This window comes from Pyxicephalus adspersus, chromosome 3 (assembly GCF_032062135.1).
Source record: "Pyxicephalus adspersus chromosome 3, UCB_Pads_2.0, whole genome shotgun sequence".
In the NCBI taxonomy this organism is placed as follows: Eukaryota; Metazoa; Chordata; class Amphibia; order Anura; family Pyxicephalidae; genus Pyxicephalus; species Pyxicephalus adspersus.
The window spans coordinates 68244156-68261528 of NC_092860.1; the positions used below are offsets into that span (position 1 = coordinate 68244156).

General features: G+C 40.7%; 1 protein-coding gene across 7 annotated transcripts in view; it reads right to left on the reverse strand.

Annotated features, from left to right (window-relative positions):
* SEMA6B (semaphorin 6B) overlaps positions 1–17373 on the reverse strand; it is a 251243-nt gene that overhangs the window by 85388 nt on the left and 148482 nt on the right. For all 7 annotated transcript variants that reach the window (XM_072405052.1, XM_072405057.1, XM_072405051.1 and 4 more), the window contains 3 exons: positions 16122–16241; positions 13711–13799; positions 8721–8938 (listed from right to left, as the gene is read on the reverse strand). In XM_072405052.1, the coding sequence (XP_072261153.1) occupies positions 8721–8938; positions 13711–13799; positions 16122–16241 (427 nt within the window). The remainder of the gene's footprint in view (positions 1–8720; positions 8939–13710; positions 13800–16121; positions 16242–17373) is intronic.

Here is a 17373-nt window from a genome sequence, read left to right on the forward strand (position 1 = left end):
CCCTTTTTCATCCCTAGCTGCTTCTCCTAAGCACTACAGTTTTTATAACCCAATCATTTCCCAAGTAGTATAAGGACAATTGGCCTCCAAAAAAAGATTTCAGCAATATTACCAAGTAAGCTTTATTAGCATCAATCTTAATACTTTAATACTATTATATTGTGATAAGTATTTGATATCTGACCTTTCTCATTACCTACAACTCAAAAGGTCTCCCCAACAAACCCCTGAGGAAGCCTTATTAGGCGAAATGCGTTGGGCGGGAAACCAAACTATTGTTGTCTGAACAGGACCAAAAAACTACTTGTACCGTACACTTACCTTTTACCTAGCTTAGTTTTCCTATGTTAGCACTAGGACTAGCATAGGTCTAGTTTTAGAATACTTGCAATTAAAATAAAGTTTATTGTTTTATGAATAACACTCTGTGGCCTGAAAAAGCCTGTCTTTTCTATATCCATAAAAAACTCACTACCTCATTTTAACCTTCAGGCTGGGCACACTGGAAATTATTCCTTCTCAAATTCATTGGGTTACCACTTTTGGTGTAAACAACCATTTCTGTATTGTAAATAATTATTTGAGGTTTTGTGTTTATTGTATCTCACACAAAAGTTTTTTTTTTAGTTTTTTTAACAAAAGCAGGTTACAAACAACATAAGTCCATCATGTTAGACCCCTAGGGAAATAAACATATCCCAGATAAAAACCCTGTAGACATAGTTGATCCAGAAGAAAGCACAAAGCCCTGATTCAATTAGCTCCAACAGGGGAAAAAATTCCATCCTGATTCAATGAGGCAATCGAGTGTTCCCCTGATCAACAGTCTCGGTTATCTTTAATTTAAAACTTTAATACCCAGGTAAATTATGTGCTTCTAGAAAAGCACACACTTTGTTCTTAAAGCAATCTATAGTACTTGCTAAGGCTACTTCCAAAGGGAGCATATTCCACATTTTCACAGACCTTACAGTAAAGAATTCACTTCCTTAACCAGAGATTAAATTTATTTTCCTACTGACACAAAAAGTGCCCTTTTGTCCTCTGTAATGATCTTAAACTGAATATTCAGAAAGGGAATTCTCTATATGGACCATTTATATATTTGTACAGGATGATCATATCCCCCCTTAAACATCTCTTCTCAAGAGAGAATGGATTCCATTCAGCTAATCTCTCCTCATACCTGAGCTTCTCCATTTCTTTTTGTAGTTTAGTTGCCCTTCTCTGTACTCTCTCCAATTTCACAATATTCTTTTTTGTGAACTGGTGGCCAAAATGGACTGCATACTCAAGATGCGGTCTGACCAATGCTTTGTACAGGGGCAGGATTATGTTGCAATCTCTGTAGTCTATTCTTCTTTTAATACAAAAGAATACTTTGCTAACTTTAGAAGTTGCAACTTGACATTGCATGCTATTAACTTTATGATCTAGACACCCCAGATCCTTTTTCATTTCTGACTCCCCCAAATGTGTTCCCCCTACACAGTATAAAGCATACATGCTGCTAGCACCCAAGTGTGAGACTTAATTCCATTATATTGTTTGGTGTCGTCTGCAAACACAGAAACAGTAGTTTTAATCCCAAACTCTATGTCATTTATAAAGATGTTAAACAGTAAAGGTCCCTGAACACTGAACCCTGGGGTACACCACTAGGAATGAGCGAGAAGGCCTCTGACAGTCTTGCAAAAATTTCCTTTAACTCCTGATGGGTCCGCAAAATTTGGGCGAACCGATTTCACAAATTCTGAAAAAAAAAGTTCCAAAAGACCTTGTGGCTTTCCAGAAAAAGGCAGGCAAAGTGACAGCAGGCAAATAGGATTTTTGCGTGATGGACATTGTCCAGAAGGCAGCATAAACATTAGGACATGGAGAAAGGGTGAACTCAACCCACTAGCAACAGTCTCTGCTGTCAAAACAGCAGAAAAATGCATTGCTATTTAATGTACGCACCCCTATTTAGTTTATATAGCTACATAATTTGTTTACGCTATATAAATCCTGTTTATAATAATAATAATAATAATTGCTAGCTGGCATCATGACCTGGATGACATGTGTTAGGAATGCCACCCATAATAAAGTTGTGGAGAAGAAGGATGGAGGACCAGAGACAGAGCGTGGGTCAGCGAGAGCAGTAGCAGTGTGTGGCCTCTGTTCAGCTATCGCCAGGGAGACCGCATTGGTAAGTGTCATGGAGAGCTAGGTGTAGTGCATCGTCAATGCCACCCTGAAGTGTGTAATACAATTTTTGTGAATGGAGTACTGAGAGGCGGTAGCAGCAGGAGGAGGTGGTGGGCCCCGAGACAGGGCATAGACAATTTTTGTGAATGGAGTACTGAGAGGCGGTAGCAGCAGGAGGAGGTGGTGGGCCCCGAGACAGGGCATAGACCGCATTGGTAACTGACATCTAAAGCTGGGTGTAGTGCATCATCAATGCCACCCAGAAGTGTACAATTTTAGTGAATAGAGTACTGACAGGTGGCGACAGGTGGCAGCAGCAGCAGGAGGGGGCGGTGGGCCCCAAGATGGAGCGGGGACCATATTGGTAACTGGCATCTAGAGCTGGGTATAGTGCATTGATAATTCCACCCACCCAGAAGTGTTTCTTGGGCCGGGTTGGGTAGAAACTGTGACATTTTGTCTTTGTAGCGGTGATCCAGAAGGGTGGCCAGCCAGTAATCATCCCTGTTTTTGATGCTGGAAATGCGGGGGTCCCTCCGTAGGCATCGCAACATGTGGACACACATATGAAAGAGGGGTTCCCTGGACCCATCCCCCTCCTGTCCCTCAGTAGGCGCCAAAACATCTTCCTCCTCATCACCCAACTCCTCTTCTAGCTGTAGCAGTTCCTGTTGTTCCATCGCCCGAACAATGTGACAGCACAAATGTGGGTTTGACATGTCCTGTCCAGCAGCCCCAACATGGTCTCCCTTATCATCATCATCATAATCATCTTCCTCCTCCTCCGCTTCTTAAAAAACCTGATGCTGGGCAGTGTCCCTTCTTGCTCCTCCTTATTCTGGTTGTGCGCTATGGAGTGTAATGTCACTCTCATCCTCCTCTCCCATTTCTTTCCCTCATCTCCCATCCCCACTTTCCATCAGGCCACACAGGGTATTATCAAGCAGAAAGATGATGGGTATGACATCGTTTGTGGTCTGCACAAAGGGGGCCAGTACCTTGCACAGCGTCTCCATCTGCAGCCACTAGTCACTGGTAAAATAGCTCAGTTGTGTGGCTGTACCAAGGGCCCCACTTCCTCCATGCACCCGCTGACCAAGTATTGGAGGATGGCTAGCTTTTGCTCACACAGATGCTGGAGCATGTGCAGGGTGGGGTTCCATCTAGTCACAGTGTCACAAATGAGTCTATGCGGTGGCAGCCTCTGTTAGCGCTGGATCTTGCTAAATGCCGCGCAGCAATAGGGGATCGGCGTACATGGCTGCAGATCGAGTGAGCCTGTCTCAGTAAGTCCTGCAGTTCTGGGTATGTGCGGAGGAACTTCTGCACCACCAGGTTCAGTATGTGCGCAAAGCAGGGCACATGTGCTATGTGGCCCATGCGCAGCGCGGCCACAAAGTTGGCCCTGTTGTCGCAGACTACATTGCCTGTTGTGAGCCAGGAGGGTGTCAGCCAAGCCTCAACCTCTTTGTGCAAAGCGGACAAGAGTTCTCTGGCAGTGTGACCACACTCCTAGGCAGGGGTGCTAGGTGCTGTAATGCCTCTTGCAGACTACCACCCACTAAGCTATGCAAGGCCACCCAGTGAGCGGTGAAGGACAGGTAGCGTCCCTCTCTGTGCCTTGTTGTCCAGCTGTCAATGGAGATTTGGCTGTCAATTTGGCTAGACACCGAGAATGCCAATGCCCGGGAGAGGTTTTCCACTACATGTGCATGTAAACTGGGAACAGCTGTCAGGTAATGCAAGTAATAATTCCTGTTTGGTATATTCCACCGCCGCTCGGCACAGACCATCAGGTCTCGGAAGAAAGAGGAGTCCACAAAGCCGTACGACAGTAGCTGCAAGGCCAAATGTTTGGCTAGACTTAAATGTAGTTCTATGACTCTTTTGTTGGTTGGGCCAATAGCTTGATGCCTTGTGCAGAACTGGGGTAGAGTGGGCTGAAGGGACTGGGAGCTAGGGGAGCTGAAGGGGATACTGGAGTGCCCATCAGTATCAGCTTCTGCCCATACTGGAGGGCAGAAGCTGATACTTCCTCGCCGCTAGAAATCTGGCACCAACCTCCTTAGAAGTAGTAGTAATAACAGTTGGAGGTGGAGGAGGAGTCAATGTAGGTAGAAGAAGAGAGGATGACGTGGTTGTACCTCCTTCAAGAGAACGCAAGTACTGCTCCCACTTTGGTTTGTGGTTCTTGCGCATGTGGGAAAGCAGGGATGTTGTACCCAAATGTGATCCAACCTGTACTCTGCAGATGTGCCTGTGGCACAGGATGCAGATTGCTACGCAGCCGTCATCGTCTTTCAGCGTGAAAAAGGACCACACTGGAGAGGTGCGTGCAACCACTCTGCTGCTCTTGCTCTTTGCCTTCCTCTGCGTCTGCTGCAGCTCCACCTCCCCCACGGTCACATTGTCTCTGACAGTCTCTGACTGTTCCCCTTCTTGTGCCAATGTGACAGATTGGCGGCCCCTTCCATCCCCAGTCTTTTGCTGCTGCTGCCTTTCCTCTACGTCTGTTTCCGAACTGCTGCTAGCCCTTACACGCCCTGGTGGTTCCCAGGTGACATCACGGTCATCATCATCCTCATTTTCATCTAAGCCAACATCTGCAAATGCAGCCACTGATCCAGAACCCTCGCCCAGTAAGTGCTGACCACACTCTCCCAGGGTCTCAAAGTCTGCCCCTGATCTGAAATTCGTTTGTCAAACAACAAGGGAGAGTCATTGGGAGGTACAGGCCCATTAGCCACGCTAACTCCTGTCATTGCTATTGTCCTGGCTGTGCTGGTTGCTGCTGCTGCAGAAGATCCTTCTGCAGAAGGAGAGCCTGCTGCACTTGAGGCCCCTGAGAACCAGTCAACAATACTCTCCACATGACGTGGTTGTATGATTGTATTCCGCCCTCTCAATACATCTACCAGTGTACTGGTGCTCTGCGCACATCAACCAATTTTGACAACTTGTGCTGCTGCCTCCAACAGTTTGCTGCTGCTGCTGTCCTACAGTGGCGGACTCCCGGGGAGTATGCCCCCTGCCAGAAGCGGCAGGTCGCCCAACCCCTGCGTCTACCTCTCATCTTTTACTTTTTTTTCATTAGTAGGACAGAAATTTTTCTGTACCAAACTGGCTTCTTTGGTAAATACGAAGAGGTATCAAAGATTGAAAAATATTACTTTTCTAAAGTAGGACAGAAATTTTTTTTAACAAACGGTCTTCTTTAGGTCTTCAATTTACCTGCAGGTAAATTGCAAGAGGTATCAAACACTGAAATCTCTGTATTTTTTATAGTAGAACAAAAATGTTTCTGTACCAAACTGTCTTTTTTGGTAAATAGCAAGAAGATCAAACACTAAAATATATGTGTTTTTTATATAGTAAGACAATTTTTTTTTTTACCAAATGGTCTTCTTTGGTAAATAGCAAGAGGTATCAAACACTGAAGTATCTGTATTTTTTATATAGTAGGACAGAATTTTTTTTAACAAAGGGTCTTCTTCGGTAAGTAGCAAGAGGTATCAAACACTAAAATATCTGTATTTTTTATATAGTAGGACAGAAACTTTTTTTACCAAACGGTTATCCTTGGTAAATAGCAAGAGGTATCAAACACTATTTCTTGTTCATCCTCAGGCCACTTCTGCAGTCATTCTGGCCCTCCCATGGCTTCAATAGCACTCCCCAGTGCTGGACTGGCCTACTCCAGAAATACTGGTTTGGGATTCCTCGTGCCACTCCAAATGCCTAACCAACCTCACACCTCTTAGGCCTCTTGTTCTCTCCACTCCTGAGATTGCTTGGTTCATTCCTAGTCATGGATTTCAAGGATGTCTTTTCCAAGTGCAAGGCCGAGCAGCTACCTGTTTGATCCTATGACGGTGCGATAGAACTCAGTCCTAACTCCATAGCTCCCAGAGGTTGGGTATACCCCCTCAGTTTCCCTAAGACCCAGCTCTGAGTGAATATATCAAGGAAAATCTGAAGCAGAGATTTATACAAAAGTCCTTTTCCCTCACTGACGCAGGATTTTTATTTCTTCGGAAACAAAGATGGAACTCCCTGGCCATGTTTTGACTACCACTGTCTGAACGCCATCACCATTAAAGATCTACTATGCACTGCTGTTCATTCCTGAGCTTTTTTACTGTCTCCATGGTCCACAAGTCCTCACAAAACTTGACCTCTGAGGTGCATATAGGCCAAATGTCACCAAGCCCTTCTTTTAATTGAGGTTGACGCCTCCTCCGTTGGCACAGAGTGGGAAGTGGGAGCTATTTTCTTCCAGACCCCCATTGGAGCCAAATGCCCATGGGCGTTCTTTTCTAAGAAGTTTTCCCTAGCAGAAAAAAACTATTCCAATGGGGACAGGTAACTCCTAGCTATCAAGTCAGCTTTGGAAGAATGGCATTGTCTTTTGGAGGGTTCCCCTCAAAAGATCACTATTTTTACAGATCACAAAAACTTCCAGTAGCTGTAGACTACTCGCTGTCTCAACCCCCAGTACCTCCATTGTTCTTTGTTCTTTTCTCGTTTAGATTTTGAGATTAGCTTTAAACCCAGTTCCGCCAATACCCCAGCTGATGCATTCTCACTTTTTGATCCTCAGTACTCTGAGATCACTACTGAGCCAAAGTTTATCATCCAACAGGGCCGTATCCTGGCATTGACCTCTGTTCTAGAATCAGGTATCCCTCCTGGTAAAACCATGGTGCCTCCCCAACTCCTCCTTAAGATCAAAATCTTAAGTTGGGCACACGATTCTAAACTTTCTGGTCACCTGGGCATACACAGAACCCTACACTGCTCTCCCGACAGTACTGGTGGCCCAATCTTCATAAGGAGATGTGACAGACTATGTCAAGACCTGTGCTGTCTGTCCACCACCTGCACCCCAGCAGAAACTCTTCTTCCCAAACCCACTATACCCACAAAACCTTGGTATCATCTGTTTATGAATTTTATCACTGATCTTCCTCCTCTGATGTCTGTACGGTTATTTAGGTAGTTGCATATCGTTTTTCTAAAATGGCCCATTTCGTGCAGGGAGACTCATATCGTCTCATATTGTAGGGTCAAATTTACTTCCTTTTTTTTAAAGGCTTCTGCAAGTCCCTGCACATCTTTGTGAAATTCTTTTTGGCCTTTCACCCACAAACCAATTGGCAGATGTAAGGAGTCAATCAATCCTTGGAGCAATACCTTCAAGCCCGGGTACCCGCCCACCATGATGACTGGGTAGCTCTGCTACCGTGGGCAGAGTTTGCCCACAATATTCATGTCTGCACTAGCCCTAAGGAGTCTCCATTCTTCATCATCTACAGCAAACATCCTCACTTTCCGTCTCCTATACCCTACTCTTCCGAAGTATCCACACTTAGTGCCCTGCAGAGAGACTTTACCCATATTTGGTCTTCAACTTCAGAGCATCAAAAGAAGAAGTTTGGAGAGGCAGTTGTAGAGGACAAAACATTAAAAAAAAAAACTTGCGGAACGAGGAACAGTGAACTGACAGACAAAAAAAACTAGCACAAAAATAAGATAAAATCCACCAACAAAATATGTATAAATAAATCATAAAGTATTTTTCCAAACATAAGCATCTCTAATTACTGCCTACATTTAAATTTGCTGTTTAGCAAATTTAACTCCCACATTTTTCTTTTTTTTCTGTGTTAATGCAAGTCATATATAAAGTATATTAACTACACACTATTTCAAATATGTTAAAATGGACCTATATTTAAAGTGTAAAGGTTTGCTAGCATATGTTTAACGTTTAAAACATTATTTGTTGCTAAGAAATACATATACACAATACAATACCGAAAATCTTCCTTTTGCCTGAAATTTGTCACAAAATGAGTGGCACATCAATTTATTATTTAATTGCACCCTTTATCTCGTTTACATTGTAAAAGCAATTGCAATGTTAAAAATGCAAGGGAATACATAAATACTGCAACCAAAAACATTGAGGACTTAAAGCGTACCTAAACTCACAATTTTCACTTTACATAAAAGGGTAAACAACCCTTTTATGTAGAGTAAAAATTCTGTGTTTTTTTTTTTTTTTAATGCAACACTCTTTTTTTCAAAATCGGTCAAGAATGAATGGGAGCGTAAAGCCTCCCAGGATACCTACGTCAGGCATTCTGGGAAGCTCCTGGGCGCTTCTTCTGAGCATGCCCGAGCATCCTAGTCATGTGTAGAAGGGGCCTTTTTGCACAAAAAGAAAAATTTTTTTCATCCTATGTCACCCGATCTCATGCCTGGGTCGGGTGAAGTAGGAAGAAGAACAGGAAGAAGAAGAGAAGGTGATGGCGCCCGGAGCACTGGCTCCAGGACGGATGCTGGGACGATGCGCGACCCGATGCAGGACACCTCAGAGCAATCAGACTGCCCTGCTCTTTAAGAAACTCAAATAGTATTCAGACAAGAAAAGGCTTCATATATATAACATGTGTGTCTATGCATTAAATATTTGATTTTCAAGATGTACAAATGAAATATTTTGTCATGCTCAATAAACACTGTACCTGTTTGTAGGAGTAGAGAACAAGGCAATTAGAACTTGCTTTCCACCAAAGGTCAGAATTTGACTTGATGACTGTATAACATTGAAATAAAAGTGAGAATCCCCAGGGACAGAACAATTGAGGCGAGCTTTAAGGAAGGATGTAAACTGTTTTTCTAGAATTCTCTGAGATCCGCCCATGTCATTTTTACATACTCGTGCAACACGGGATACAATCACCTGTAGAGATATACACATAAAGGTAATGAATGCAAGGGTAGAAGAATCAAAGGAAGTTAAAAATACCCAAAGGTAAATGCAGTAAATAAACAATTGAAATGCATTTTATATTACATATTTAGCAAATACTATAATATGTTGTGGTAATGTTTTTAATAACTGGTAAATTGACCTCCGATAAAGCAGTAAACTTGGAGGAGAAAGCATGTGATACTACACAGCTGAACCTATTAGCAAGCAAAAATGTTTGCAGTGATCAAAAAAAGCAGAATAAACAAAATATTTTATTGTTGACATCGAAAAAAATATGAGCAGAAATAGTGGCACCTGACCAGGTGCGTGATGACTCTACCACAGCGAAGGAAACAGCATGATCAAAGTGGCTAACATTTGCACCTTCTAGTACTGTCTGTACTGTACTGTTTGTTTCTAGTACTGGATTCCATGGAAGTTTAGTATTAAGTGGATATTGAGTGTTTTTTTTTAAAACTGAGGTGATAACTTATCAACATTGGGGTATTGAAATCGCACTTCTGTTCATAAACAAAGTCTAATTAATAAATTAGCACATCAGAGAAACTTCAACACAGGTGAAAAGGAAACGCAATTATGTTTGGATATTGAATATAAGAATTTTGACGTATGTGGAGAAAATAACATGTCCTTCTGAGGAAGCCTATTGGTGAAACGCGTATAAAGGCATAAAAAGGATGTATAAAGGATGTAAAAACATGCAATACACATACTGTCTAAGATTTTTATATGATATGTGATTTCATGGTGTAAATTATGGTAAAGTTTGAATCATGTGTAGAAGCCCTGTGTTTTATAAATAAATATATTTTATAAATATATATGTTTGTTTTTAGTACTGCATTTGAAGAGGTTTCTTCGATCAGGTCCAGCGTCATCCCAGTATCTTTCTTCAGCCTGCCTGGTGGCGCTATCTTCTTCAGTATTCTTCCTTCTTCATATGTCACCAGATCTAGTCCTGTGCAGAGTAGGAGTCTGGAAAGCTGTTCTAATATTGCGCAACATTGCCATATTTGTCTCTGCAACATGATAAAAATGGATCTGTGCATTTACACCTCCAATTCTTGGAGGTGAGACGGTCTTTGTACTCTATGAGCCCTGTCAATAATGAGTTTACTGGTGGGGATATTAGATACCAGTGTCAAAATCAGTTGTTGCAGATAGAAATGAGATATGATTGTTGAATTAATTCTAGAGAGTTGGATAAAGAATCACATAGAAGAGTTTCTACTAGAAATTAATATTATTTTGATAATAAGTGATAGTCAGCTTTGATTCAAGAAAGACCGAAGTTGTCAAACAAATTTACTCTCTTTTTATGAAGAAGTAAGTAAACAGGTAGACAGTGAAGTAGAAGTTTATAAAGTGTACATGGCCTTTGCTAAAGTATTTGACACAATACCCCACAGACTTAATATGAAAATAAGGGTCTATAGGTTTAGTCAGTGGAGATTGCAGGCATCTGATTAACAGCAGTGACTCAGGCTACCTTGTTTTTTTTTCTATTGAAGCTCAACTTAAAATTTTAAATGACTTTTTTTTTGCTTTCTCTTTCCTTTAGAGTTGGCTTGATGACTCTTTCCTATAATAATAAGGAAGGTGGTGATCCATTCACTTTTGGAGGGCTACTACCAGTGTCTGGAGCATTGTGACTGTGTACCTAGGTGTAACCCTAGCTTCTGAATTCGGCGCCATCCTGCGTTTACCTGGTACCATCCTTATCCACTTGAGTGGGAGGCCATGAATAGCTTTGACGGTAAAGCTGCACCCTCTAACACTGCTTGCAAGCATACTGCCAAACAAAACACAAAAAAACCTGGTTTGTTTCTCTTTACCTGAGTTTCTTCCTACACTAACCCCACAGGTTCCCCCTGTATGGCTATGGCATCCTCTGAATCTTCACTAGTGGCAGGGCAGATGGCAACAGAAGTTTCCAATGATTTGATGTCATATTTTGACAAAAAATTTGATGCACTTCTGTCAGGATCTCCCCAGGCAGGTAGCACAGGATCATCCAAGGCACAGAGTCTAAGTGGCACCAGGGCACCAGGGGTGATAGGCCAGTAGACTGGAGGTCACTAGGCTCCTTGCTGCTGGGGGTCACCAGGTCATGACCCTTGAGGTCACCCTACCAGAGGCGGAAGGCTGGAGCGGCCTCAGTGTAGAGGCAGGTGGCAGGCGAATGCAGTACGTTCAGGGAGGGGAGGGTCAGGCAGCTAGTTCAGCTAGAAGCCTCAAGCAATGTGTAACAGGGTAGATTTTTTTGATGGGCAGAGTTCTTCATGTTCTGACTATGGCCTAAGTATGAAATTTTAGGGGGTGTTATCCACAGGTGTCCCCCACTTACACCTATATTTTTAGTTTGTACATCTCCCTGTTCATGAGAAATTGGTGTTCAAAGTTGGGAAGTGGACAGGGTAGTGTAGTATGACATTTCTAGTTTTGTGACAGGTAGGTATAATGTAAGGGGTTGCATCTCCTTTCTATGTAAGTTGCTCTGGGGGTCCATAATTTGTATGTTTAGTTTCAGGCTTCTAGATACTTACTTTTTAAACAGCAACCCTGATGTTCAATTTTCACTAGTTTTTATAATTATGACCCCCATACTTTAAAAGTTTTTAGAGGTGGGGAGATGAAATTAGGGTACTGCTAGCTATGCGAGTTCCCTGTGTACCCTTAAAATTTCAGGTCAGTATGACATACTGTTTAGGAGATACTGGGAGAGATGTAAGGCTGCAGTGGGAGAGATGTAGATGTGGGCTGCAGAACATGACATGCAGCATTCATAAACAAACAGTGAAACTGAAACTTTCCTAACGATGAAGTCATTGTACACGCCCATTGGTATACGCTCCCTGGTAGTTATTTTTCATAGGTATCTTTTTTGTTAGGACATCTGCTCTTCCAAGTTTTATCAGTTTTGCTCATCCCGTCAGCCAGTCAAGAAATAGCCTCTTAATCATCCCTGGCTATTTAGCTAGCTCAGACAAAGTACTCTGCGTTCGTGAAACGTGTCTCCACTAGTGTCAAAGATCTGCTGAGCAGTTGCTCTACACCTGTTGGCTAATTTAGTGCTTTCCCTGTCCAGATCCTGTGTAATCCCTTGTTGCCCAGTCTGTTTCCCAGCCAGTTCCCTTGTGCTGTTCCAGTCTGTGTCTGTGTTTCTGTCTGTGGTGTCACCTGTGCCTCTTGTTACTTCCAGTGTCTCTTGGGTTCCCTATGTCTGCGGTGGTTACTTCCGTGTCAACAGTGACTATTTCCTGGATCCCTGGTATTTGACCCCTGGCTTGAGACCTGACCTCTCCTGCTTGCTGCCTGCCTTGACCTTGTCCTTCCTTGACAATTCTCCTGCCTAGTTATTTGGTACTGTGTATCATCCTGCCCACCCTAGTGTGCTCAAGGACCGCAACCTGACAGTAACCAGCAGCGCAACATCCTCACCACTATAGGCTCTGGAGAAGACCTGGTTACTGCTTAGACTCTGCACCTTGGCCCTTCTCAGGGCACCCCAGTGGCCCTGTCTCTCTCAAGTGACACTGAGGATTGTTGGCCTTTTTGATGGTTGCAGGGCAGGCCTTGTCCTTCTTGGTGTTAGAGGGCATTTAAAAGACTTGCATTGTAGGAATTTGTCTGTCTGGCTTGTGCTGGGAGGAACGGACTCTGCAGTAAGGGTGCAAGTGTGGAATGTGTGAGTATGAGCGAGTGGGGGCACTACTGTTTTATAAGGTGCCGAAACAGAAGTCTCTGCTTGTTTTCTTTTTTTTTTGTATTTGTATTGTACTAATATTAACCTCCCAACCATTAAGCCCGAACTTTTCCGTGCTAAAAAAAAAAAAAGTTGCAATTATCGTTAACCCCGAACTTTTCTCACCAGGTGGTTAAATGTAAAGAAATGTTATATTGCAATCCGATTGTCATACATTGTATGACAATCGGATTACAACTGAAAGCGAACGATTTTTTGCCCAATCGATCGTTCGTCGTTCGATTGGAACGATAAAAATTGGAAGTGTGTACGCACCTTAACTCTGCCACAACTACCAGATAAGCCCTCTTCTGCTACTTTGAGGACTCAAAAAATGCTTTCCACCTTAGTTATGAAAGATTAGCATTTTTTTGACAAGAGGACCCCCCCAAGGAACTTTACTCTGAGGGCTGTAGAATTTTAAGGTTTATTTGTTTTTTGTTTTGGAGTACCACTTCAAGGTATTCTGAGGACAGCATAATCTAAGAAATAGCCTTTAACTCTGTACTTATAAGTTTACATATGTTGACTCTAAGCCGAATGTTCAAGTCTTTAAATGGCGGGTGTTACATGTACTACACCATAGCAGCTGCAGATCTTAACAAAGGCTAAGCTCTCACCTTCCTCGTTTGAAAAGATTGTAGGAATTTTACCCCAAGTTCTTGCCTAAAATTTCACAAACATGATGAACATTTTTTATATATTTACATATATATATATATATATATATATATATATATATATATATATATTTATATACACACACTCTTTGTACTTTGTTTTCCTTGTAGAAAGATTAGGGCATGACCATTTCCAACTAAACCAGTGTCTCGTCTATTTATGGGTGAAGGGAGGGATGATAGGGTGGTGGGAGAAAAGGAAGTTATAGGTCACATGTAAATAGAAACAAAAATTATAGGCTAATAAATTTGTACTTCTAAAAGTGTACAATTTTCATAGCACAAAACACAGTAGAATTATATATTAAACATACCCTCTCAAGGTAGTTAAACTCAACTGCTGTCTCTCTGAAGAAAAAATACACATGGTCTTTCCATTCCACAGCATTAACAAAATAGGGATCTAAAAACAGAAACAGACAAATTGAGTACAAATAACAAGCAATAATATGACACTTTTGAAAAAATAAAAACAACCTGTTACTATGTTGTTTATTTGAAAAAAAAAAATATCCATAGTTTTTAATGTATAAATCACACAAATGACTGTCTGCCAAATGCACGTGTCTTTGTATGAAATGGCATAATAAAGTTATTTATTAAGGTACCTAAATTACTTATTGAAATGAAAATTTAAGTAATCTATTACAATCATTTTATGCCGTGTTGTTATAGGTTGTTATTGGATGTAAAAGAGCATGTTCACCAATGCTAGAAGTCTAGCAAACAAGATAGCAGAGTTGGAAGACTTAATGAGTGAGGAGAATTATGACTTCTTCTTCCCAAGACTGGGCTGTCAATATTCCTGGGTATACTCTCTTTCGTAAAGACAGAGTCAAACGAAAGGGTCTGTCTGTATGTGTGAAGTGATCTAAAAGTGAATGTGAAAGAAGAAATTGCGGAAGTGATGAGGTTGAGGCATTATGGGTGGAATTGAATGTGGGGTTGAATAAGACACATATAATGATTGGAGTCTGCTATCCCCCCAGTGCTAAGGAAGAAATAGAAAATCGACTTCTAGTACAGATAGAAAAAGCATCAAAAAGTGGAAGTGTTTCAATCATGGGAGATTTCAACTACCCTGGCATTGACTGGAGTAATGCCACTACAGGAACAGCTAAAGGGAGGAAATTTGTGAATTTAATAATAATAATTTTATGATACAGTTTAAAGAAGCCCCAACTAGAAATGATACTCTGCTGGATATTAGTAAAGTCAAGCTTGGCATTGCATGCTGTTATTAAGTCTATGATCTACCAGAACCCCCAGATCCTTCTCCATTTCTGACCTCCCCAAATGTATTCCCCCTAGACAGTATGAAGTATGCATGTTGTTAGCTCCATAATTTTACATTTATCTATATTAAATGTAATTTGCCACTTGGCTGCCCAATCAAACAGTACATCCAGGTCTGTTTGTAGATTATAGACATCCTGTATGTACTTAATTCCATTACATAGTTTGGTGTCATCTGCAAACACAGAAATTGTACTTTTATTCCTAAACTCTATATAATTTATAAAGATATTAAACAGTAAAGGTCTCAACACTGAACCCTGGGGTACACCACTAATAACCTTTGACTATTCAGAGTATGAATCATTAATTACAACTCTCTGGATGCGATCTTTAAGCCAGTTTGCCATGCATTTACAGATTGACTTTTCTAAACCTATTAACCCTAACTTGCATTTTAACCGTCTGTGGGGTACAGTGTCAAATGCTTTAGTCCAAGTACACTATATCAAATGCTACTCCACTGTCTACCTGTTTACTTACTTCCTCATAAAAAGAGAGTAAATTTGTTTGACAACTTCTGTCTTTCGTGAATCCATATCATTTATAATATTATTTTCTAGTAGAAACTTCTCTATTTGGTTTTTATCAAACTCTTAAGGACCTTTCTACCTATGGACATTTCCAGTCTGTTGTTACCTGGTAATGATTTTGATCCCTTTTTGAAGATAGGAACCACATTGGCCTTATGCCAATCCATTGGTACCATGCCAGTGATTAAAAAGTCACGTGAATGTATTTCATCAGGTCGTGGTGCTTTGTCAACCCTAATTTTGTCCAACTGTTTCTCAATCAAATTACTTTTGAGCCATTGTGGCTCATTTAAGGCAGTGGCATTGCTAATAGCAATTTGGACTCTTCATAATAATCGATTTTGCCTAGTTCCCACAAGCCCGGGTCGTCCTCCCGCGATGCCCACTCGGCATCTGTGTCCCCTTGTAACCTGGCCAAGGGACGCATATGCCAGGCGGGCATGCAACGTGTGTGCGCGCAATGGCAGGACCTAAAACATTAGGTATTTTTAAATGTCAGATGTACCGCTTTGACATTTAAAAATATTCAAACAATTATACTGCCAGGGAAGTTAACTCTTACCCAAAATGTACAAAATTTTTCATATTGGATTTTAAAAGGGAAATACATAAATCGATTTTGGCTTAAAATTTTCGGTGATTTGGGGTAAAAGTGTCATAAATGAAATGAAAACATATGTTAATAGACTCCATTCTTGTTAACTAAATTTTACTTGTAGATGGTAACTTCTGTTTAATGCTTATTCTTGCTTTCTGAAATAAGCCATTAAAAGAAAAATTTAAAAAAATAAATGTTTGTGAAAAGGTAAAGTGACTCTTTTAAAAATATTCTTAGTACCTGAAGGCAATATATAGTTATCTTTTATCATAGAAAAAAATCTGTTTTTGAAACCTACCTTTGAGCCATTTGGAATCATGTTTAACATTTCGTAAAGCTGGACGTTCACCAAGACTACGATATAGGACAGCATCTATTGCAAGAAAATCTGTTACTGTAGCCGTGAAGAGCATCCCATCTAGGAAAAGAAAAAAAAAATAAAATATGGAGGTTGAGCTGAAAATAAAGTTTGAGAGTTACCTTGTCAGGGCAGTGTGATAACCTTTCTACTAAGGTAAGACAAAGTGTAATATGATATTTTATAGGCAACATAAACAATGCACAGGAAATACAGTAAAGAAAAAATACTTAAAATGCTATAAATAATGCATAAATAATATTTAAATGCATATAAATAACGCAGGTTAAAGCTATCTATGAGGTATTAATATAGGTGTCTTTACTATTATTATTTGGAATACATCATAGTGTACTACAAATGGGAATTCTCAAAGTCATGGGGCACCAAGGTGGCTCAGAGGTTAGCACCTGGCAGTGCTAGGTCCTAGGTTCATATCTCGGCCAGGGCACTTTTTTGCATGGAGTTTGCAAGTTCTCCCCGTGTTAGTGTGATTACTCATAAAACATGCAGTTAGCTGGCTTCCCCCAAAATTGACCTCGACTTTGGTAATGATATATGACTATGGTGGGACATTGGATTATGAGCACCTCCGAGGGACAGCTAGTGACGCGACTATGGACTTTGTGAATTGGTCCGTAATTTGTCAGCACTATATATATACTAGTTATTAATAATAAAGCTCAGCCTATAATGGAAATTTATACCTTCTGAAGGCACCATGCACTATTTATGTAATTAGCAAATAAGCAAATACAGCAATTTAGCAATTAGCAAATACTAATGCAGCATTTCAAGTGTTAGGCATTAACATACTGTAATCATATGGTAATGTAAAGATGCTTAACCTTCATGCTAAGTGCTATATTATTGTACTACAATTTGTCTGTGTGTCAGGCTTACCAGTTACTCACACAAAAGCGAGCTTTCTTTTAATCCAAATCACATTCATATGTTGCAAAGGTTTCTCCCCTGCAGTTAAAACTAGTATGGTAAAACCAACATAAGCTGAGCATAAATCTTTTGGTTTTTTTTTTGTTTGTTTTTTTATTCTTATATTAAGAATAATATAAGCTTAATATCTTAAGCTTATTGTATATATAAATTAAAACTAAATTACCATTATTTTATTATAAAAATGTATAAAGCATTTATATATAGATTAATATGCTAAAACACTAAAAGGTAATTT